The following is a 23,752-nucleotide window of genomic DNA, read 5'->3' as shown; positions in this document are numbered from 1 at the left end:
ACAATCCTTACCACTGTCTATTCCAGGAAATTAGCTGCTCCACTTCATGGAGAAGAAAATGGAAGCTCTTAAGTTCACCAGTAGGCAGAGGTGGAACTGGATTCTCATTCCACCCATCTCATTCCACAGACATGACTGACCCAACCCACTCATGTGGAGCTGCATGATCCCTATCAGCTGGAACTCCAAATGGCTTTGAGCGCGGCAGCTGAATGAGCCCGTAGCAACGCAGTCCCCTCACCTACAACTGTCTAATGGGTTATGAAACAAATTCACTGAGGCTCAGAGCAAGGGGTTTAATCAAGAGATTAACTTCTTGAGCCTGAGTTTCTTCAGCCAAAGTGATTAGATACTGTCCAGGCACAGCATGTGGTAAGGGCTGAGGGGAGCTGCTACTTTCTCTCTCTTGACACTATTTTCTTCTCTCAGGATATTTCTACCTCTCTGCTGCTTCCCTTCCACGGTGACAAACAGGCCTTAGGCAGCTGTCTTCCTCACAGTGCTGTTTCCCAGTGAATGCTGATTAGCCAGGTATACTAGTCCAAAAGACAACAAAAAGCAATGATCTTTTCAGCAGCTTGTTGTGGGGGAAGAGTCAGAAGAGTACTTACCCTCAGCTCCCCTAATCCCTGGGCACAGTACTCCATCACTTTTCCTCCTTGTCCGGAAAGCTCTCAGCTTTCCTGTTCTCTCTCATCATTCCCTCAGTGCCACTAAGCTCCCTGTTGGATTACCTTCTGCGTCTGTCTCCTCCAGTGGACCACTGAGGCTGCCAACTGGGACTTGTGGATCTCACACCCCAAAGTAGAGCCTAGAGGAGGATCTGCCAAAGGCTGCTGCTGATCTTGACATCACTCAGTTTTCGAATCAATGACAGTACCACCATTTCACGAAGGCTGCCCACAGTCACAGGAAGCAAATGTACAACCCATACACAAAAGAAATACACCTGGCACGGTGGCTCACGCCTGTAATCCCAGCACTTTGGGAGGCTGAGGCCGACAGACCACAAGGTCAGGAGTTTGAGACCAGCCTAGCCAACATGGTGAAACCCCATCTCTACTAAAAACACAAAAATTAGCCAGGCATGGTGGTGTGCGCCTGTAGTCCTAGCTACTCGGGAGGCTGAGGCGGGAGAATCGCTTAAACCTGGGAGGCTGAGGTTGCAGTGAGCCAAGATTGTGCCACTGCATTCCAGCCTGGGTGACAGTGCAAGACTCCATCTCAGAAAGCAAAAAAAAAAAATAATAATAATAATAAAGAAATTCACGTTGGGATAGGCTAGGAACCCTGCCCAGGGTTGCGGAGTGGATGATATGGTTTGATTCTGTGTCCCTACCAAATCTCAGGTTGAAAAGTGATGCCGTGTTGGAGGTGGGGCCTGATGAACCATCAAGAATGGCTTAGCACCATCCTTCTGGTGATACGTTAATTCACACGAGATCTGGTTGTTTAAAAAAGTGTGGCTGGGCAGAGTGGCTAACGCCTGTAATCTCAGCACCTTGGGAGGCTGAGGTAGGTGGATTGCTTGAGCCCAGGAATTCCAGACCAGCCTGGGCAACATGGCAAAACCCCATCTCTACAAAAAATTAGCCAGGTGTAGCATGCGCCTGTAGTCCTGGCTACTCAGGAGGCTGAGGTGAGAGAATCGCTTGAGCCCAGGAAGTCGAGGCTGCAGTGGGTCATGATCGTACCACTGCCTAGGTGAAAGTGAGACCCTGTCGGCCGGGCGCGGTGGCTCAAGCCTGTAATCCCAGCACTTTGGGAGGCCGAGACGGGCGGATCACGAGGTCAGGAGATCGAGACCATCCTGGCTAACACGGTGAAACCCTGTCTCTACTAAAAATACAAAAAACTAGCCGGGCGAGGTGGCGGCGCCTGTAGTCCCAGCTACTCGGGAGGCTGAGGCAGGAGAATGGCGTAAACCCGGGAGGCGGAGCTTGCAGTGAGCTGAGATCTGGCCACTGCACTCCAGCTCGGGCGACAGAGCCAGACTCCGTCTCAAAAAAAAAAAAAAAAAAAAAAAGACCCTGTCTAAAAAAAAAAAAAAGTGTGTGGCACCTTCTTCCTCTCTCTGGCTCCTGCTTTTGCCATGATGTGCCTGTTCCCTGCCTTCCACCATAAGTAAAAAGCTCCCTGAGACCTCCCCAGAAGCCAACCAGATGCCAGTGCCACCCTTGTACAGCCTGCAGAACTGTGGGTCAATTAAACCTCTCATCTTCATAAATAACCCAGTCTCAGGTAATTATAGCAATGTAAGAACGGCCTAACATAGTGGGCAACAAAGGAGTTGGGTTCCAAACCCTGTTATTTCATGCCCTTGACACTACAGGGGTCTCCCACAGCCAGCATCTTACTTTTCCTAGAATAAGGCCTTTCATCCAGAGATCCACATGTGCACCACCCTCCTGCCTGGTATAGTCTTCCCCAACATCTTCACCTGGTTCGCCTTTCCCATTCAGCTCTGAGCTCAAATGTCACCTCCTCAGAACCATCTTCCTGCTTAGTTCTAAACTACCGCTGTCCACCCATATCTCGCTTGTCCCCCAGCAACATATCCCATTGTTTCCTTCTCTTTCCAACAGATTACCATCCCAAATATCTGATTAATTTATCATGTCTGTCACCCTATCTAGAGCAGTGCTGTCCAATGGAACTTTCTATAAATGAGATGTTCTAATCTGTACTGTCCAACATAGTAGCATTAGCTGCAGGGCCAATAAGCAGTTGAAAGGTGCCCAGTGCGACTGAGGTAATGAATGGGCAAGCTCATTTCTGTTGATTCAGTCAGCCATGGAATGGATGTAGGCCCAATGAAAGCAGGTGTAAGACCTGCCCCACTCGTCACTGTGATCCAGTCCTGGAACAGTACCTGGAATCCTGGCAAGTGCTCAAGTAATATCTGTTGATTCAACATAGCTTCTTTGTAACATGAGAGCACACATAGTTTGCACCCCACTTGCTTCTTTTCAGCCAAGCCCATGTCAGGGACTTGTATTTCTGGTCCCATGGTAAAATGGCTCCAGCAGCATTTCTCCAGAGGTTGATGGCTAGAATGACTTCAGGACACTACTGCTGAAACACATCAGTACTTCTAGCCTTTTTAAGCCCTCAAAGTAAGTTAATACTTCTATTTATCAAGTATTCCACACTCCAGCACTTATGACTTTCTTCAAATAGGTCCTGCTCATCTTTAATAATTTATTCTTTGGTGTAACTTTTTAAAGGTTTTAATATCTTTTGTATATCCAGGTCAAATTTGATATTCCTGGTGTAAACCAAAGCTTGTTCTTTCTTTTTGAGATGGAATCTCACTCCTTAGCCCAGGCTGGAGTGCAGTGGTGCGATCTCTGCTCACTGCAACATCCGACTCCCGGGTTCACACCATTCTCATGCCTCAGCCTCCTGAATTACAGGTGCATGCCACCACGCCCAGCTAATTTTTTGTATTTTTAGTAGAGACGGGGTTTCACCATGTTGGCCAAGCTGGTCTTGAACTGCTGGCCTCAAGTGATCCATTCATCTTGGCCTCCCAAAGTATTGGGATTCAGCCACCCCAGTACACGTGTGAGCCACCATACCTGGCCAAGCTAAGCTATTATTATAAATTTATTTTGTAATGTCATTTTGCTGAATCTTTTTTTTTTTTGAGACAGAGTCTTGCTCTGTCGCCCAGGCTGAAGTGTAATGATGCAATCTCGGTTCACTGCAACCTCTGCCTCCCGGGTTCAAGCAATTCTCCTGCCTCAACTTCCCAAGTAGCTGGGATTACAGGCGCCCTCCACCACACCTGGCTATTTTTTGTAGTTTTAGTAGAGACAGGCTTTCGACATGTTTGCCAGGCTGGTCTCAAACTCCTGACCTCAGGTGATCCACCTGCCTCGGCCTCCCAAAGTGCTGAGATTACAGGCCTGAGCCATCGTGCCCGGCCAAATAGTATCATTTTAATAGTATTTCAGAGGTGTGCACCCTGGCATGCACAGCTAATTTTTAAATTTTTTGTAGAGCCCAGGAATTGCTATGCTGCCCAGGATGGTCTCCAATGCCTGGCACCAGCAATTCTCCCACTTCAGCCTCCCAAGGTGTTGAGATTATAGGTGTGAGCCACTGCACCCAGCCCTGTCTTTAATGGGAAGTTAAAAAATCTCCACTGCTCAGGGCAGTACTCAGATGCAAGTAGTCAATTTGTTCTTAAAAAAAACAAAAAACAAAAACAAAAAAGAAAGTTAATTTTAATGTTTCTCCTAGGACTAATTTTGTCAACTCTATACTTTTCCAAAAATCTTTCCATGTTTTGTTTGTTCATTCCTACACTCAACAAATAATTACTGAGCACCTATACTGTGTCAGGAACTGGACCAGGAAGCAGTGACACAACAGGAAGGAGCTACCATTTCCATTCTCTGAGCACAGTTATGGGCAGCACCTCCAAAAATTAATATAAAATTCTAAAGAAGTCTCCACGTTTTTCCACTGATGATCAACTGACACACAACCATATTTGTGTGTTCGCACTTGACTGTGTATTTTTTTTTTTTTTTGAGACGGAGTCTCGCTCTGTCGCCCGGGGTTGGAGTGCAGTGGCCAGATCTCAGCTCACTGCAAGCTCTGCCTCCCAGGTTCGCACCATTCTCCTGCCTCAGCCTCCCGAGTAGCTGGGACTACAGGCGCCCGCCACCTCGCCCAGCTAGTTTTTTGTATTTTTTAGTAGAGGCGGGGTTTCACCGTGTTAGCCAGGATGGTCTTGATCTGCTGACCTCGTGATCCGCCCGTCTCGGCCTCCCAAAGTGCTGGGATTACAGGCTTGAGCCACCGCGCCCGGCCAGTGTATTTTATTTTTAAATTTTTAAATTTAAATTTAAAATTTTTATCCTAATCCTCTCTGTACTGTTCCAATTTTAGTATAAGCCAAAGCAAGCACTTGAATGTAATTTTAATAGTTTATATATATTTATATATTAAAATGTCATATACTTTAAGTACACGCATACGGTTTCAAATCAGTCATAAAGAGGTTTCTCATTCTTTGTAACAGCTGTGCAAAGTACTGTAACTAAAAACTACATGTAAAATATCCATACAGGCTCTTTTCCCCTATATAGGTTTACTGTTTGGTTATTTATTCTTTACTTACTCAAAGTCATTTTGGCATTTTGTCTACCCACAAAATAAGTTCTTGGAATATTATTTTCTTCTCTATTTCTGATTTATTATTATTCTTTTTTTATTCCCTTAAAGCCATTGTTCCTCTTTCTATAGGACTGTTGATGGTATTTTTCTTTCCCCCAAAAAATGTCTGCTTCAAACACTTGGTTCGTTTGTTTTCCTTCTTAATTACTAGTTAAGACATTTCAGGCTTTGAAGTTATCCCTGAGTACATGCCCTGAAACACAGGGAGAGTGGTCCCCAGATAAGAGGGTCACAATTTACATAAATCTTAGAGATCAGATATGTGGGAGGTGGCACAGAATGTAAAGTGTTCTTCAATAAAAGATCACAAAGCATGAGATCACTCTGCTTCACTGAATTCCAGCCAAAACATGTTTGACAGCCACCCAACATTCCAGACTCAACCTAGTTGCCAAGAATGTGGGCCCTGCAAAGTTCTTTGTAGCACTCAAAGTGAAGATTTTCCTGGCTGGGCGCAGTGGCTCACGCCTGTAACCCCAGCACTTTGGGAAGCCAAGACGGGTGGATCACGAGGTCGAGACCATCCTGGCTAACATGGTGAAACCCCGTCTCTACTAAAAATACAAAAAAAAAAATTAGCTGGGCGTGGTGGCGGGCACCTGTAGTCCCAGCTGCACGGGAGGCTGAGGCAGAAGAATGGCGTGAACCCGGGAGGCGGAGCTTGCAGTGAGCCGAGATTGCGCCACTGCACTCCAGCCTGGGCAACAGAGCGAGACTCCGTCTTGGGGGGGGGAAAAGAAAAAAGATTTTCTTTTACCCTCTCTTACCTACCCTCTTGTTTCAAAGCCTTGCCTTATATTCAGTCTTCTTTGAAGACATATTCTTGTCTCCTGCAACTTCTTCAGACATCTATTCGCTCAACAGTATGTACTGAGCTCCTAGTAATTCAGTCATTGTGTTAGCAAATGGGGACATATAGAAGGAAAAGAACACCTGCTCTCATCCATATTTTAAATATTTGTTCTAAATGTTCAGGTCAGATAATAAGCAAATTAGAAGAGACAAGACTAACTACATTTACATACTTAGTGTTTTATGTAGGCTTTGCCTTCTCTACAACATGATATAAAAATAGGATGAGGGGCCGGGCGCGGTGGCTCAAGCCTGTAATCCCAGCACTTTGGGAGGCCGAGGCGGGTGGATCACGAGGTCAGGAGATCAAGACCATCCTGGCTAACATGGTGAAACCCCGTCTCTACTAAAAATACAAAAAACTAGCCGGGCGTGGTGGCGGGCGCCTGTAGTCCCAGCTACTCGGAGGCTGAGGCAGGAGAATGGCGTGAACCTGGGAGGCGGAGCTTGCAGTGAGCCGAGATCGCGCCACTGCACTCCAGCCTGGGTGACACAGCGCGAGACTCCGTCTCAAAAAAAAAAAAAAAAAAAAAAAAATAGGATGAGACATTTCATTTTTATTATTCAATGGGGTTCTTTCCAGTGTGCATTTTTTTCGTTCTGTCACATAAGTTGAGAGTTAAGGCTGGTTATTTGTCTGCACAGATTACATTCACAGGATGTTTGCCCATATGAGTCCTCTGATGCTGAAAACAATGAGGACTCCTACTGAAGGGGTTCCCAAAATGCTGTGTTCAGAGAGGGACCCTTGCCAGTGAGTTCTGGGACACCCGAAGCCTTTCCAACCCTATGTTCTTAGGTAATCTCTAGTACAACTTCTGTGATGCTGAATAAGAGAGCTATGCATGAAATCTTTCCCACAGCAATTATATTCTCATGGTTTCAGAAGCTCTTCGATGCAATACTCAATGTAAGAACTTTTCCAGTATGAATTCTCTCAAGATAAGACTGAGTTAGGCCAGAAATCTTGCCTCACATGATCATCTTTCTGAGGTTTCTTCCCTGTGTGAGTTCTCAGATGTTGAAAAGTTCGTGAAAAGGACTTACTTCATTTGGGGTGTTTGCTGGTTAATGTCCCATGAAAGATGGCAAAGACATTAAAGAGGGCAAAGACAGGCCGAAAGTGAATGTTTTCAAACTAAACACATTTATTCCATCTTGTTCTTGGATAAAATAATGGTATGCCGTTGATCACTCCATGGCCTGTGTGACCTTCTCAAGCTATACAAAGGATGGGATCTCAAGAAGAATTTGGCTTTCTTCCTCCCAATAAAACACTCTCCTCATCACACTTATTTTTTCAGACTCACGTTTGGTCTATGTTTCAAAAAGCTGCCAAGTTCTTATTTGTAGGACTCATTTCCTACTTAACTTTGTTTTCTTTTCTGCAGTGGCAGGATCCCAGCTCACTGCAACCTCCACCTTCCAGGCTCAAGCCATCCTCCCACCTCAGCCTCCCAAGTAGCTGGAACTATAGACACACACCACCATGCCTGGCTAATTTTTGTATTTTATGTAGCAATAGGGTTTCACCATGTTGCCCAGGTTGGTTTCAAACTCCTGAGCTCAAATGATCTGCCCACCTTGGCCTCTCAAAGTGCTGGGATTATAGGCATGAGCCGCTGTGCCTGGCCCCTACTTAACTTCTTGAGAAGTAAAAAATGTAAAATGCCCTGCAGGGTTTCCTAAATCATGACCTTCGTAATAGTCTCTTCCCTGCATTCCTTTCCTAATGACTAAACTCTTAACAGTTTACATCTCAAGTGTTCCACCCAACAGCCACATATATGGCAATGGTTCTTGAAAGGAAATTAGAGAGAGCTGAAGATTTGAGGGCCGCCTAATTTATTTCCCTACATTGCTTATTGTCACAGCATCATTCCTCATTCAGTGCTTTCCTGAGGAGGAATGCCATTTGTCCTAGCATTTGTTTCCCTTGTACTTAAACCAAGGGTCCCCAACTGCCAGGCCATGAACTGGTACCAAGCTGCACAGCAGGAGGTGAGCAGCCGGCAAGTGAGCATTACCACCTGAGCTCCGCCTCCTGTCATATCAGCAGTGGCACTGGACTCTCACAGGAGCATGAACCCTATTGTAAACTGTGCATGTGAGGGATCTAGGCTGCATGCTCCTTATGAGAATCTAATGCCTCATGATCTGGGGTGGAACAGTTTCATCTCAAAACCATCCCTCCCCACCCCAAGGTCCATGGAAAAACTGTCTTCCACAAAACTGGTCCCGAGTGTCAAAAAGGTTGGGAACTGCTGACTTAACTGCCGTTCTTGCTATCATGGGAAGCTGGAGAAGCACACAGGGTGAGTTGTCAAAATGGTCCAAGTCTAAACTCAATACCAATTCTGTGCATTAATTAGAGGCACAGCCATGCCATTGTTGGGAGAAACCGACCACTTTAGAAGACAGTTCTCTCATCTCACACTCACAGTAAAGCATTCCATTCTAAACACCTATGACTTCCAAACGGATGTTTTTATGTGCTGTGTGGATGTCCTTCTTAGGTATAAATAGGTGTATTCGACTGACTTTGGAAACCTTTGAGTGTCTCCATGGTGCCTTCTCATTCATTTGTCATTCCAAGAATCAGTTAAGACATGGGATAGTTCAAAAACTTCAATCAATGTGAAAGCTATTGAGTTATCCATACTATTAGTGTGTGTGTGTGTATATATGTATATATATTTTGTATTTTGTTTGTTTGTTTTGAGACAGAGTCTCACTCTGTCGCCAGGCTGGAGTGCAGTGGTGCCATCTCGGCTCATTGTAACCTCCACCTCCTGGGTTCAAGCGATTCTCCTGCCTCAGCCTCCTGAGTAGCTGGGACTACAAGCGAGCACCACCACGCCCAGCTAATTTTTGTATTTTTATTTATTTATTTATTATTTTTATTTATTTTTTTGAGACAGAGTCTTGCTCTGTTGCCCAGGCTGGAGTGCAGTGATGCTATCTCGGCTCACTGCAAGCTCCACCTCCCGGGTTCACGCCATTCTCCTGTCTCAGCCTCCCGAGTAGCTGGGACTACAGGTGCCCACAACCACACCCGGCTATTTTTTGCATTTTTAGTAGAGATAGAGTTTCACCGTGTTAGCCAGGATGGTCTCAATCTCCTGAACTCGTGATCTGCCTGCCTCGGCCTCCCAAAGTGCTAGGATTACAGGTGTGAGCCACCGTGCCCGGCCAAGTTTTTTATTTTTAGTAGAGACAGGTTTCACCATGTTGGCCAGGATGGTCTCAATCTCTTGACCTTGGGATCTGCCTGCCTCGGCCTCCCAAAGTGCTGGGACTACAGGCCTGAGCTACCGCACATGACCTTTTTTTTTTTTTAAGACAGAATCTCTCTTTGTTGCCTAGGCTGCGATACAGTAGCATGACCTTGGCTCACTGTACCTTCAACCTCGTGGGCTCAAGTAATCCTCTCATCTCAGTCTCCCAAGTAGCTGGGACTGCAGGCATGTGCCCCGACACTTGTTTTGTTTTGTTTTTTTGTGGTACAGAGAGAGTCTTACTTTGTTGCTGACACTTTTCTCAAGTAATCCTCCCACCTGGGGCCTCCCAAAGTGCTGGGATTACAGGCCTGAGCAACTGTGCCCAGCCTATTGTAAATTTTTGTTTAAAATTATTTCAACATAGGGGCCGGGTGTGGTGGCTCACGCCTATAATGCCAGCACTCTGGGAGGCCGAGGCAAGTGGATCACCTGAGGAGTTCGAGACCAGCCTGGCCCAACACGGTGAAACCCCGTCTCTACTAAAAATACAAAAATCAGCTGAGCATGGTGGTGCATGCCTGTAATCCCAACTACTAAGGAGGCTGAGGCAGGAGAATTGCTTGAACCCGGGAGGCGGAGGTTGCAGTAAGCTAAGATCACACCAGTGCACTCCAGCCTGGGTGACAGAGTAAGACTCCATCTCAAAAAAGAAAAAAAAGATTAAAAATTATTTCAACATAAAAAGTAAAAAACAGGCCAGGTGTGGTGGCTCACACCTGTAATCCCAGCACTTTGGGAGGCCCAGGTGGGAGGATCACTTGAGGTCAGGGATTCAAGACCAGCCTGGCCAACATGGTGAAACCCTGTCTCTACTAAAAAATCCAAAATATCAGGTGTGGTGGCAGGTGCCTGTAGTCCCAGCTACACAGGAGGCTGAGGCAGGAGAATTGCTTGAACCTGGGAGGTGGAGGTTGCAGTGACGTGAGATGGGGCCACTGCACTTTAGCCTGCGTGACAGAGTGAGACCCTGCCTCAAAAAAAAAAAAAAAAAAAAAGGTAAAAAAACACAAAAAGCACAGAAAACAGAAACCCCTTATTTCCTCTCCTCAGCAAAGTCTAGGTCTTTACCAGACATCCCCACATCCTTGGCTAATGCCAAAAACTCAGAAATTATTTTTCTCCCTTATCTCACACACTCTCTCTCTCTCACACACACACACACACACACACACACACACACACACAATTTTTGAAACAAAGGCTGGAGTGCAGTGGTGCTAATATAGCTTACTACAATCTCAACCTCCCAGGCTGAAGTGATCCTCCTGCCTCCACACCTGGCTAATTTTTATTTTTTTGCAGAGACTTGTATTCACCATGTTTCCCAGGCTGGTCTCAAACTTCGGGCCTCAAGCAATCTTCCTGCTTTGGCGTCCCAAAGAGTTGGGGTTACAGGCATGCGCCCACCTGGCCCTTTTATCTCATGTTTTATATACATTTTTTGTATATATATATATATTTTTGAGATGGTATCTTGCTGTGTTGCCCAGGCTGAAGTGCAGGGGAACAATCACAGATCAATGCAGCCTCAAACTCCCAAGCTCAAGCACTCCTCCTGCCTCAGCCTCCCAAGGAGCTGGGACTACAGGGATGCAGCACCACATCTGGCTTATTATTTTTATTTTTAGTAGAGAAGATGTTTTGCTGTGTTGGTCAGGTAGTCTTGAACTCCTTAGCTCAAGTGATCCTCCCACTTCAGCCTCCCTAAGTGCTGGAATTCCAGTCATAAGCCATCACACCTGGTCCCTTTATCGTATTTTTAAAAGAAGCGATGGACACATACAGGCACAGTCCTGTAGTCTCAGCTACTCAGGAGGCTGAGGCAGGAGAATCCCTTGAACCTAGGAGGCAAGAGGTTGCAATGAGCCAAGATTGCACCAATGCCTGCCAGAAGCCTGGGTGACAGAGCAAGACTCTCCAAAAAAAAAAAAAAGGCCAGGCGGCAGTGGCTCACGCCTGTAATCCCAGCACTTTGGGAGGCCAAGGCAGGCGGATCACGAGATCAGGAGATCGAAACCATTGTGGCTAACATGGTGAAACCCCGTCCCTACTAAAATTACAAAAAATTAGCCGGGTGTGGTGGTGGCCGCCTGTAGTCCCAGCTACTCAGGAGGCTGAGGCAGGAGAATGGCGTGAACCCGGGAGGTGGAGCTTGCAGTGAGCCGAGATCGCGCCACTGCACTCCAGCCTGGGCAACAGAGCGAGACTCTGTCTCTAAAAAAAAAACAAGAAAAAAGATATTGACAAAAAGAATGTTCAGTTGGACCTGTATCTTCTGTGGGTTCCACATCTGTGAATTCAACAAACTCGATTGAAAATATTTGAGAAAAAAAAAAAAAAAGAACGATGTGCCAAACATGGTGGCTAAAGACGGTAATCTCCGCACTTTGGGAAACTGACACGGGGAGGACTGCTTGAGGCCAGGAGCTCAGTCCAGCCTGGGCAACATGGTGACAAAAAAATATAAAAATTAGCCAGGTGTAATGGCACACACATGTAACCAAGCTACTCGGGAAGCTGAGGCAGGAGGATGACTTGAGCCCAGGAGTTCAAGGCTGCAGTGAGCATGATCATGCCACTACCCGTCAGCCTGGGTGATACACAGAGTGAGACCTCAACTCGAAAATATATATAAAGGATGGCTGCAAATGTACTGAACATGTGCAAACTTTTGTTCCTTGTCACCATTCCCTAAACAGTATAACAACTACTTACGCAGCATTTACATCGTATTCGGTATTATAAGTAACCTAGAGATGACTTCAACTATATGGGAGGATGTGAGTAGGTCATATGCACACCATTTTATACTGGGGACCTGAGCATCTGTGGATTTTGTTATGTGCAGGAGGTCCAACTTTACATGCGAAATATGTTAGACACAGTCACCTATGAGAAATTCTTGGTGGCCTGTTCTTTCATGCCTCTCAATTATTCGCCTAGTCCCACTGAGTTCACCTATGAATCACACACACCTGACTCCCCCAATGTGCTGTTACTCTCAGGCCACTTATTACCACATTAGCAGGTATTACCAGGTGTAACTGCGGGCCCTGCCTGCCTCCAATCTGTGACATACCACAATTCTTGCTTCACAAGCCACCCCAAGTGAGCTGTGCTGTGAAAAGCAGCGTCACATCCCTTCATTTTACTTGCTCCTAGTCCACTAGGCTCGAAGGGCCCCTCAAAATGCCAAGTTCTTTCCCATCTGACAGTCACCTCAAATGGTGCCTCCATGCCTAGAAGCTCTCTTCACCACTAATCCTGTATGTCCACGGACTTATTTTCCTTCAGGAATTGGCTTAAATCTCACCCCTGCAGTGTCTCCTGACTAGGTCTTCCAAAGTAATTCCCCACTGCTCCCCCTCTTTATACCAGGTTCTTTTCCTTCTCAGTACATTTATCACTGTATCTGTGTAACATGTTTGTAAAAGGCCATGACTGCTTAGACCATGACATCTAAGATGGTAGGGATTATGTAAGTGCTTTGGTTTATCACCAAAGTTTTTAGTGAGTATATTGCACGGGACAGAAAAGGCCCTCCATAAGATCTGTGAGGTGAGAGAAGAAGAGGAAGGACAGCATCTAGTTAAGGACTCTTTCTGTGACAGAGCAGAGATGAGTTGGACACCCATCACCTCAGGCCTAGGCTGCAACAGTACCTCCTGATGAGCCTCCCCTCATGTGGCCTCTGACTCTGGCACACCAACCTGAATCTGTCACCTGTGGAGCCAGCTCTCCCAAGATGTGTGGCACCCACAGTGCCCCAGACACCAGCCAGATTTAGGATACTACCAGATCATCCAGAAGTGTATGGCCTGGAGGTTTGCCCATTCAGAACATGGGTCCTGAGCTCCAAGAAGGATGAAATGCAGACCTGTCACAGCCTGAGTAATCCAGAGACATAAAGACCAAAAGGAAGATCAGGAGGCTGGGCTGGGCGCGGTGGCTAACGCCTGTAATACCAGCACTTTGGGAGGTCAAGGTGGGCAGATCACAAGGTCAAAAGATCAAGATCATCCTGGCCAACATGGTGAAACCCTGTCTCTACTAAAAATACAAAAAATTAGCTGGATGTGGTGGTGCACACCTGTAGTCTCAGCTACTCAGGAGGCAGAGGCAGGTGAATCACTTGAACCTGGGAGGCGGAGGTAGCAGTGAGCCGAGATGGCGCCGCTGCACTCCAGGCTGGTGATACAGCGAGACTCCTTCTCAAAAACCAAGGGGCACAGAAACCACTGCAGGCAGATACAAAGCACTTGCATTGCTGGAGACCTTGCAGGTGAAATAGTTTAGTGACCTCTTTTGCTAACAAAGATTTTCAGTGAAGGGAACGGAAGGAAAAACTTTGAATGTGGAAATGAAAAACAAAATATTAATGCTGAGCCGGGAAGCTGAAATACAAAGAAACCAGAAAGAGGGCCCAGAGAAAGGCTGGGGGTGGGGGAGAGTCACAGACTCTAGCCCTCTATTCTGTGGCAAACAGGTCATCACCAAGGATGGGAGTTAGGTGAGGATGTCACAGCTCAGTACTGCCAGAAGTGGGTAGTTCTGATGCCGCTTGCATCACAGCACAGAAAACAAAGAGAAGGGAAAGCATCCAGTGTGCTCTGCATTCAGCACACTGATAGAAAAGCTGACCAAGCAAACACACAAAGAAAACCACCTCCCCAACGTAACTTATGAATACTGACACAAAAATCCTTTAGAAATTCAGGACTCCAGCAGCACGTTACAAAAGCACTTCTATAAATATTATACTCCTATGTTAACTGCTCAAAGGAGAATCGTGTGACCACTTTAGTAAGCTCTAGAAGGGAAATAGGAGATATTACCGATTTTCATTCATTAGAAAAGACAAGATGACTATTTGTTAATCCAGATAAAACTGATTTGAATCAAAGCAGAATCCAGCATCAAACTCATCAAAACCCAACTTTTCCATTTAAGTCAGAGACTAGATACCAACTCTTCACACTCTGAGCTTCACACGATTTTGGACATACTACCCACAATGAACACAACTGCATGATGTAACACAACTGTTACAGATGATAAAAACACTGGCCAGGCATGGTGGCACATGGCTGTAGTCCCAGCTACTCAGGAGGCTGAGGCACCAGAATTACTTGAACCCAGGGGGTGGAGGTTGCATGAGCCGAGATCACACTGCCCTCCAGCCTGGGTGACAGAGGGAGACTCCGTCTCAAAAAAAAAAAAAAAAGAGAGAGATAAAAGAATTTTTTTTCTTTTTTTGAGATGGAGTCTCGCTCTGTCGCCCAGGTTGGAGTGCAGTGGCATGATCTCGGTTCACTGCAACCTCTGCCTCCTGGGTTCAAGTGATTCTCCTGCCTCCGCCTCCCAAGCAGCTGGGACTATAGGTGCCCGCCACCACGCCCAGCTAATTTTTGTATTTTTAGTAAAGACGGGGTTTCACCATGTTGGTCAGGCTGGTCTCGAACTCCTGACCTCGTGATCTGCCCACCTCGGCCTCCCAAAGTGATGGGATTACAGGTGTGAACCACCGTGCCCGGCCAAAAAAGATCAAAGAATTTACGAGCATGACAGGTTCATCTGGAACAACTATGCAAGACCATGAGGCAGGATTAACTTGACCAGGTAACAGTAATAATGAAAACCTAATTAAATGTAATACACATCCCAACAGGATTTTCTCAATGAACACTGACAAGCTGAGAATAAGTGTTTATCTGGAGAAATAGATGGCTAAAGCCAGCTAACACTTTTTTTTTTAATAACAAGGGGAACCATTATATATCAAAGCACAGTAACATGGCTTTTACTCAGACAGAAAAGATGAAGGGAGAGTCCATAGAGGCCAGTATATAAAGACAGCTACTTAGTCCATAACAAATATGGTATTTCCAGTAAGCAGAGGATGAACCCCATCCATATATAAAAGGACATTCCAGATAAACTGAACTAAAAAAAAAAAAATTTAAGTGATGTAATCCCAGCACTTTGGGAGTCTGAGGCAGGAGAACTGCTTGAATGCAGCAGTTTGAGGTATTTAACAAATACCACAACACACTAAAGTGTTTGGATAATCTACCTATATATGATACAGAATCTAGAATAGAAATAAAGACATATTTGAAAAGAAAAAGAAATTATAAAACTTCTGTATAGAGACTACAGAAAGACAATACATGGTCTGGGATATGATATTTCAATATTCACATCCAGAACATATAGAATTCCTACAAATAAAAAAGAAAAAAATGGGAAAATACATGAACTCACAAAAGAAAAAATACAAACAGGCCATAGATTTATAAAATATGTCCAACTTGGTCCATTGTGAGGAAAATGTGAACTACATTGAACACATTGTATTTATCCCATCAGATCTGCAAACCTTCAAAAGACCATTACAAATTGCTGTTGACAAAGAAGAAAAAGAGCTGTCATTTACTTCAGCAACTCTATGTATTCTGAAGGATTTTAAATTTTTTTTTTTTGAGACTGGGTCTCACTGTCAACCTGGTTTGAGTGCAGTGGCACGATCATAGCTTACTATAACCTCAAACTCCTAGCCTCAAGCAATCCTCCTGCCTTGGACTCCCAAATTGCTGGGATTACAGGCACGAGCCCTGTGCCTTGCCTATTTTAAAAGATTTATGTTTGGCCGGGAACGGTGGCTCAAGCCTGTAATCCCAGCACTTTGGGAGGCCGAGACGGGTGGATCACGAGGTCAGGAGATCGAGACCATCCTGGCTAACCCGGTGAAACCCCATCTCTACTAAAAAATACAAAAAACTAGCCGGGCGTGGTGGCGGGCGCCTGTAGTCCCAGCTACTCGGGAGGCTGAGGCAGGAGAATGGCGTAAACCCGGGAGGCAGAGCTTGCAGGGAGCTGAGATCCGGCCACTGCACTCCAGCCTGGGTGACAGAGGGAGACTCTGCCTCAAAAAAAAAAAAAAAAAAAAGATTTATATTTTTATATATATATATATATTTGTACTTTTTTTTGGGGGGGGGGATGGAGTCTTGCTCTGTCACGTAGTGGCATGATCTCTGCTCACTGCAACCTCCGTCTCCTGGGTTCAAGCGATTCTCCCACCTCAGCCTCCCAAAGTGCTGGGATTACAGGCGTAAACCACTGTGCCTGGCCTTAAAGGATCTGAGATGGTAATCTGTCACTACCAGATTTTTAGTTTACAACATTGGTTGATCCTGTAGTTCCATTTTTAGAAATCCAACCTACAGAAAAACCAACTCATTCATGCAAAAAAAAAGTATGCAAGGAGGTTTTCTGTAGTAAATTTAATGTCCATCAAAAGAAGAAAAATCAAATGTGGACCACACCAAAGCTGTTAATAAAGCAGAGGTCGGGCACAATGGCTCATGTGTGTAATCCCAGCACTTTGGGAGGCCAAGGTCCGTGAATCACTTGAGGACAGGAGTTCAAGAACAGCATGGCCAACATGGTGAAACTGTCCTTTACTAAAAATACAAAAATTAGCCTGGAGTCATGGTGCACACTGTAATCCCAGCTACTGCAGAGGCTGAGGCTGGAGAATCACTTGAACCCGGGAGGCAGAGGTTGCAGTGAGCTGAGATCATACCACTGCACTCCAGCCTGAGCAACAGAGTGAGACGCCATCTCTCAAAAAATAAATAAAATAAAGCAGACCAGACAGACGCGGCGACTCATGCCTGAAATCTCAGCACTCTGGGAGGCTGAGGTGGGTGGATCACTTGAGCTCAGGAGTTCAAGACCAGCCTGGGCAACATGGTGAAACACTGTCTCTACAAAAAAAAAATTAAATGGGCATGGTGGTACTTGCCTATAGTTCCAGCTAGTTGGAAGGCTGAGGTAGGAGGACAGCTTGAGTCCAGAATGCAGAGGGTGCAGTGAGCTGAGATCATGCCACTGCACTCCAGCCTCGGTGACAGAGTGAGAGCCAGTCTCCAAATCAAAAAGAAGCTGAACTGTCTGTATTATAACACCCTCAAAATGTGTATATATATTCGCATACATTCACATAAGCCTATGTAAGAAAGTCTGGCTGGAAATACACACCAGGGTTACCAGTGGTTATGAGGGGAAGGCAGAGTAGACAATGCATGTAACAGACTACGGGAGCCCCTACTGTCAACACAAGTATCACCTGCCACCAGCAACAGGTTCACTTTCAACCAAGCAGGACACTGCTGATTCTGGGGCCAGAGAAAAACTTAAGAGTTTGGTTCTGCAACTGCTCATCACAGCACCCCATCTGGGGTATCCCAATGCCTACTGCTTTTCCAAGATATGGGTCCCTGACTAATCAGTTGGCCCCTTCCCTGTGGGGGCTTCCCATGTCTGGTTCTCACCTGGAATGGTGTCTTGAGGAATTCCTCTCTCCACTGGCCAGAAATCTTCTGCCTCCTCTAACTGAGATACCACATCTGGTTTGGAAAGCTGATGTTCTGCTCAAAGGAAAAGAGACAGGGCTTGTGGGGGTCTGTGTTCGGGAGAAAATGCTATCCTACTGCAGCACAAGCCATCTCCAGCTTCTCCCCTGCTACGGCATGACATACGTGACTTCTGGCCTAGAGCGGTGAACACAACTCCATCCATCCCTGTTGTTGGCTTTCTAAGACTCCTTTGCCAAGCAGCTAAGGGGCCCAATTCTGGTCAGCCAGACACAAAGACAGATCGGTCAGCTGGGAAAGCTTTTGCTTTCTGGTTCAACATGACAGCTATGAAAGAGACTTGGCTGGGGCTACCCCTTCTCCTTGTTTCTGCCTTGAGCATAGATGCAATGCTTGGAGCCACAGCTGTGCAATGACTAGGGGGAACATGGAAAGGTTCACAATACCAGAGTCTGAAGGGACAGGCTTTTTTTTTTTTTTTTTTTTTTTTGAGACAGAGTCTTGCTTGGTTGCCCAAGCTGGAGTGCTGTGATCCAATCTCAGCTCACTGTAACCTCCTCCACCTCCCAGGTTCAAGCAATTCTCCTGACTCAGCCTCCTAAGTAGCTGGGGCACCTGGCTAATTTTTGTATTTTTAGTAAAGACAGGGTTTCATCATGTTGGTCAGGCTGGTCTAGAACTCCTGACCTCAACTGATCTGCCTGCCTCAGCCTCCCAAAGTGCCAGGATTACAGGCGTGAGCTACCGTGCCTGGCAGGGACAGGCTCTTTGGTGCTACTCCTAAACCGTTGGGACACTGGCATCACATTGTCTGGAATTTCTGTGGAGTTGTTTGTTTGTTTTGTTTTTTTAAATAGAGACAGGGTCTATGTTGCCCATACTGGTCTCAAACTCCTGGGCTCAAACAATCCTCCTGCCTTAGTCTCCTAAACTGAGCCACCATGCCTGGCTGGAGCTCTTGTTACAAAAACAATAAGCATCCACTATTGCAGCTGAAAACATCCCCCACAGACCCATCTCCCTGGTATTCAGGGAGGGATGGACTAGGCAAGGCTTCAGAAGTCATACTGAAAAGCTGCCCTTTTCCTACTGGTGCCCCTGCAGTCTGAACCCAAGCAGACACATACTTCAGAGGTGCTACACAGATCCTTATTGACCTGGAGGCCAGCCTTACCCACTGAGACCAGGTTCCTGTAGTTCTCCAGCATCACTTCCCTGTACAGGGACTTCTGTTTGAGGTCCAGCAGTCCCCACTCTTCCGGGGTAAAACCCAGTGTTACATCTTCAAAGTTCACTGGTTCCTAAAAATCCAGATTCTTGTTCAGCCATGGGCCATCCGCATCCATGACAAAAGAAAGACAGGGGAGGCTGACCAGGCCAGTGAAAGCACAGAATGGTCTACAAGATGACCCAAGGGCATTCTGACAGTCTCATCCTGAGTTCCTGTCTTTGTCTGAAACCCCAAGCAAACCCAAGCTTGACTCTATTCAGGTTATAATAAGGAGAGCAACACATGAGTCCTCTGTAGCATATGAAAACCTGTCCATTTATTTTATTTTATTTTATTTATTTATTTATTTGTTTGTTTTTGAGACAGAGTCTCACTCTGTCTCCTAGGCTGGAGTGCAGTGGTGCAATCTCAGCTCACTGCAGCCTCCGCCTCCCGAGTTCAAGGGATTCTCCCGCCTCAGCCTCCTGAGTAGCTGGGATGACAGGTGCACACCACCACGCCCGGCTAATTTTTGTATTTTTAGTAGAGATGAGGTTTCACCATGTTGGTCAGGCTGGTCTCGACCTCCTGACCTCGTGATCCGTCTGCCTCAGCCTCCCAAAGTGCTGGGATTACAGATGTGAGCCACGGCACCCGGCCCTATTTCTTATTCATTTGAAAATTCTGACTTTGAGAGTGGTGCGTATGCCTCCTAGGGAATTCTCTGAGCTGAACCATCACACCCAAGCTGTCAGCCCCTACCCAGGGCCCTGATGCTTCTTTCTATGTCCTTCACCTGTCAGGGATCCATCCTCACCTGTCTTTTCTATTTGTTATTGAATTCTGCTGCTGTCACCTCTTGCTCGATGCCAATTTATCTGCTGAAATCTAAACATAAGCCTGATCTCTGCATAGACCTGTCAATGACTCTTTGGGAGGCCGAGGTGGGCGGATCACCTTAGGTCAAGAGTTCGAGACCAGCCTGGCCAACATGGTGAAACCCCGTCTCTACTAAAAATACAAAAAAAAAGTAGCTGGGCATGGTGGCACACGCCTGTAGTCCCAGCTACTCGAGGAGGCTGAGGCAGGAGAATCACTTGAACCCAGGAGGCGGAGGTTGCAAGATGGCGCCAGTGCACTCCAGCCTGGGCGACAGACGGAGACTCCATCTCAAAAAACAAAAAAACAAACAAAAGTCCTGTCAATTACTCTTCCCAGTATAAAGGATACAAGGAAGAGCCTTGACCTGGCCTTCAGAAGCCCCTACAATCTGGTCTCTATTCTAACTACACCCTTGGAAAACCAAACCACCTGCGGTTCCACTATCACGCAGGATCTCTCATGCCCAACCAATCTACCCCTCCCCGAGGTGCTCTGGGGGACGGGGGTATCTCAGGGAAGGTGGTATCTCACCACCATCCGCATCCCCCCAGGTGCAGCAGCGGACACAAAAGCCGAAGGAAGCCTCTACTCACACAGGACCAGGCCGTCGGAAGCCTTGAGGCCATAGTTTCCTCCTTCTCAATGTGTCTCTGGTGGAAGTGGGCAGAGTCCTGAGGAAACCGAAGTTGGGAGGGAAGGGAGAGGCGTAAGAGCTCCGCTGGGGAGCTACCCCAGCCTCCGCCCAGGAACGGCTCCCTCAGCGGGAAATGACAAGTCCAGCCAAACTGGAAAACGCCCAGAGTGAGTCACAGGACTCCCACAGTACTGGATAGCACCAGTTTTCCCCTCCCCGAGAGGACACCGAGCCTCCTCTGTCCCGCGCATCGGAGGGGATCGCCTCCCTGGCCCAGACCCCACGCTCCCGGAGGCGATCTGTTCTCTCCACCCCGGCGCCCCGAAACCACTGTCTCCCCTCGGGGTTCCGGGTCACCGACCCCATCCCACAGAGCGGCGGGAGGACTGCAGGCACGGCCAGCTCCGGGTACCCGAGCTCGGCGAGAAATGCAGAGGACGCGCTCGCCCCCAACTAACGGTTCCGGACCCGCCCAGCGCAGCCCCCGACGGACGCATGTTTCGCGCGGCACTCACCCGGCGCGCGCCGCACAATGGCGCCCGTCGGCCGGCGGCGAAGTGCGTCAGCCCGCCGTCCCGGACTACAACTACCAGATGCCCCCGCGGCGTGCCAGCTCGCCTCACCCAGCGGCGGCCATCTTGACCGGCCGGTTAGGGGCGGCAGGCGAAGCCAGGGAGGGCAGGAGGAGGGCAGTCGTCGATGTCCCTCGGCGGTCCAGCTAGGCAAGGGGAAGCCTCTGATGAGGGACGCTAGGCCGCAGGGCCCCACACTAATGTGGGCGGCGACCCGAGTTGGAAGAGAGTCGTGCCCTGCCACGAAGGCGACCACTCTTGGGGCAGAGCAGAAGCTGGAGATAGGAAAGGAGCTGGACAGGGGTCAGGCCGGAAGTGCGGAGTAGGTGATGCTTAGTTGGTGGCGGTGGGGGCGGGATTATGACGTCCCTTGGGAAGAGGAAGGGCGGGTAGGGCCGGAAGTGCAGGGGGCGGGCCTAACTGGCCGTCCATCTCGGTGGAGGGGCGGGGACAGGGAGGGCGGGGAGAAGGAGGCGGGGCTAGGGTCCACGCAACTTTTAGGGAAGGGGGCGCGACTGGAGGACGGAAGTCGCGGGGGGGAGTGGGGAGGTACTGTAGTTCCACCAGTTTCAAAGGCGAGAAAGAAGGCGAGGACTGGGAGAGCAGGAAGTGTGCAGGAGTTGGGACTGACGGCACCTATGTTTCTGGAAGATGGGTCCTGCCTAGAAGTGAGGGTGGACAGGGCCAAGTGTCCACTCAAGGTCAGGGAGGGGAGGGAAACTCGGAGGACCGGAAGTGTGATGGGAACGTGGCCAAATGTCCACCCTAGTTCTGGGGATTAGAGGAAGGGAGTAGGAAGGTCAGGGGTGTGCAAGGGGAAGGAGGGAAGACTAGGTGGACCGTAAGTGTGATGGGAATGAGGCCAAACGTCCACCCTAGTTCTGGAGAGATGATTAGGGCTAACTGTACCCCAGGCATTGGGGAGGAGGAGCAGTATTCTCTGCCCAGTGTCCCCCTGTGGTCCAGTTTGCCCCTGGAAGCTGAGGTTCTTATGTCTAGGGAGAGGAAACTGAAGTCTCTAACTGTCCAGGACCTGGTGTGTGCCACCCATCGTTGGGCCCAGGGTGCTCTCATCTTCCTTGGAAGCTCAGGACAAGGAGGTATTCTCTTGGCTTCCTCAAGGACCGACATCTGGTGTTTTCGTATCTTCCTTAGGTCCCAGGTCCTGGTATGGTCTTGTCTTCTTGGGATCTGAGGGCCTTGATGATCTCTCTCGGTGCTCAGGGCACTGTGCACTCTTTCTTGATATTTCCTGGCAGGTCTCAGCAGTCCTCTGCCTCCCTCTGGTGGTCCTGTACATTGCCTGCTAAACTTGTTCCACGGGTTGTTAGTTTTTTTGGTTACTGTGGAGGATCCAACCTCAGGCTACACGTTGTTTAATTGTTGTTGCTGTTAGTGTGTTGATTTTGGCATAGGAGTATTTACTCAGAGACTGCAGATATCTTACAGTCTAATAACATTTCCTTTTTTTTTTTTTTTTTTTTTTGAGACGGAGTCTTGCTCTGTCCCCAGGCTGGAGTGCAGTGGCCGGATCTCAGCTCACTGCAAGCTCCGCCTCCCGGGTTTAGGCCATTCTCCTGCCTCAGCCTCCCGAGTAGCTGGGACTACAGGCGCCCGCCACCTCGCCCGGCTAATTTTTTGTATTTTTTAGTAGAGACGGGGTTTCACCGTGTTAGCCAGGATGGTCTCGATCTCCTGACCTCGTAATCCGCCCGTCTCAGCCTCCCAAAGTGCTGGGATTACAGGCTTGAGCCACCGCGCCCAGCCAACATTTCCTTGGATTTTTCTTGTCTATTATAGATATAACACTATCCCCAATTAATAAGTAATTTGATATCTTCCTTTTCCATACTTCAACTTTAAAAAAGTAACATTGTATAGTCCTAGCTAGTATGACAGAGCTATGTCAAGTAGTCATGTTTACTAATAGTCAGTCTTGTTTTGTTCCGGATTTGAATAGGGATACGTCTAACCCTTCATATTCAAGTTTGATGGAGGCCCTTAATCGCAAGGAAGCAAACCCCCTTAGAAATTCTTTTTTTTTTTTTTCTTGAGACAGGGTCTTGCTCTGTCACCCCGGCTGGAATGCATTGGTGCAATCACAACTCACTGCAGCCTCCGCCTCCTGAGCCCAAGTGATCCTCCCACCTTAGTCTCTCAAATAGCTGGGACTACAGGACAGGTGCACGCCACCATACCTGGCTGACCTTTTTTTTTTTTTTTTTTTTTTGGAGACAGAGTCTTGCTCTGTCGCCCAGGCTGGAGTGAGGTGGCACAATCTCGGCTCACTGCAACCTCCGCCTCCTGGGTTCAAGTGATTATCCTGCCTCAGCTGCCCAAGTAGCTTGGACCACAGGCGTGCACCACTATGCCTGGCTAATTTTTGTATTTTTAGTAGAGACAGGGTTTCACCGTGTTAGCCAGCCTGGTCTCGAACTCCTCACCTCAGGCAGTCCGCCCGCCTCAGCCTCCCAAAGTGCCAAGATTATAGGCATGAGCCACCCCGCCCGGCCTCTTTTGTATTTTTCTGTAGAGACAGAAACCTCACCATGTTGCCCAGGCTGGTGGAAATTATTCTAATGATTTCTTTCTATTTATGTGGTATAGGATAAAACCTGATTTTTGATTAAAAGAATTTGTTTTTGATACAGGGTCTTGTTCTGTCACCCAGGCTGGAAAGCAGTCATGGCTTACTGCTGGCCCAACCTCCTGGGCTCAAGTGTTCTTCCCATATCAGCTTTCCAAGTAGC

At 47.6% G+C, this 23,752-nt stretch overlaps 1 protein-coding gene across 6 annotated transcripts in view; it reads right to left on the bottom strand.

The window, feature by feature from the left end:
• LOC105488059 (zinc finger protein 274) overlaps positions 1 to 21,344 on the bottom strand; it is a 32,774-nt gene extending 11,430 nt beyond the window's left edge. For 2 of the 6 annotated variants that reach the window (XM_011751739.3, XM_024794822.2), the window contains exons 1-4: positions 20,792 to 20,913; positions 20,390 to 20,467; positions 18,879 to 19,005; positions 17,663 to 17,758 (exon numbers count right to left, since the gene is read on the bottom strand). In XM_011751739.3, coding sequence (XP_011750041.2) covers positions 17,663 to 17,758; positions 18,879 to 19,005; positions 20,390 to 20,422 — 256 coding nt within the window. In that variant the 5' untranslated portion in view covers positions 20,423 to 20,467; positions 20,792 to 20,913. Of the gene's footprint in view, positions 1 to 17,662; positions 17,759 to 18,878; positions 19,006 to 20,389; positions 20,468 to 20,791; positions 20,914 to 20,945 lie in introns of those variants that run through there. The other 4 variants (XM_011751740.2, XM_011751741.3, XM_011751742.2 and 1 more) reach the window with 4 other exon arrangements.
• Between the last annotated feature and the right edge of the window lie 2,408 nt (positions 21,345 to 23,752).

Source organism: Macaca nemestrina, chromosome 20, assembly GCF_043159975.1.
Source record: "Macaca nemestrina isolate mMacNem1 chromosome 20, mMacNem.hap1, whole genome shotgun sequence".
Classification (NCBI taxonomy): Eukaryota; Metazoa; Chordata; class Mammalia; order Primates; family Cercopithecidae; genus Macaca; species Macaca nemestrina.
The sequence above is the reverse complement of the archived record's forward strand: the minus strand, read 5'-3'. Positions and strand labels throughout refer to the sequence as shown.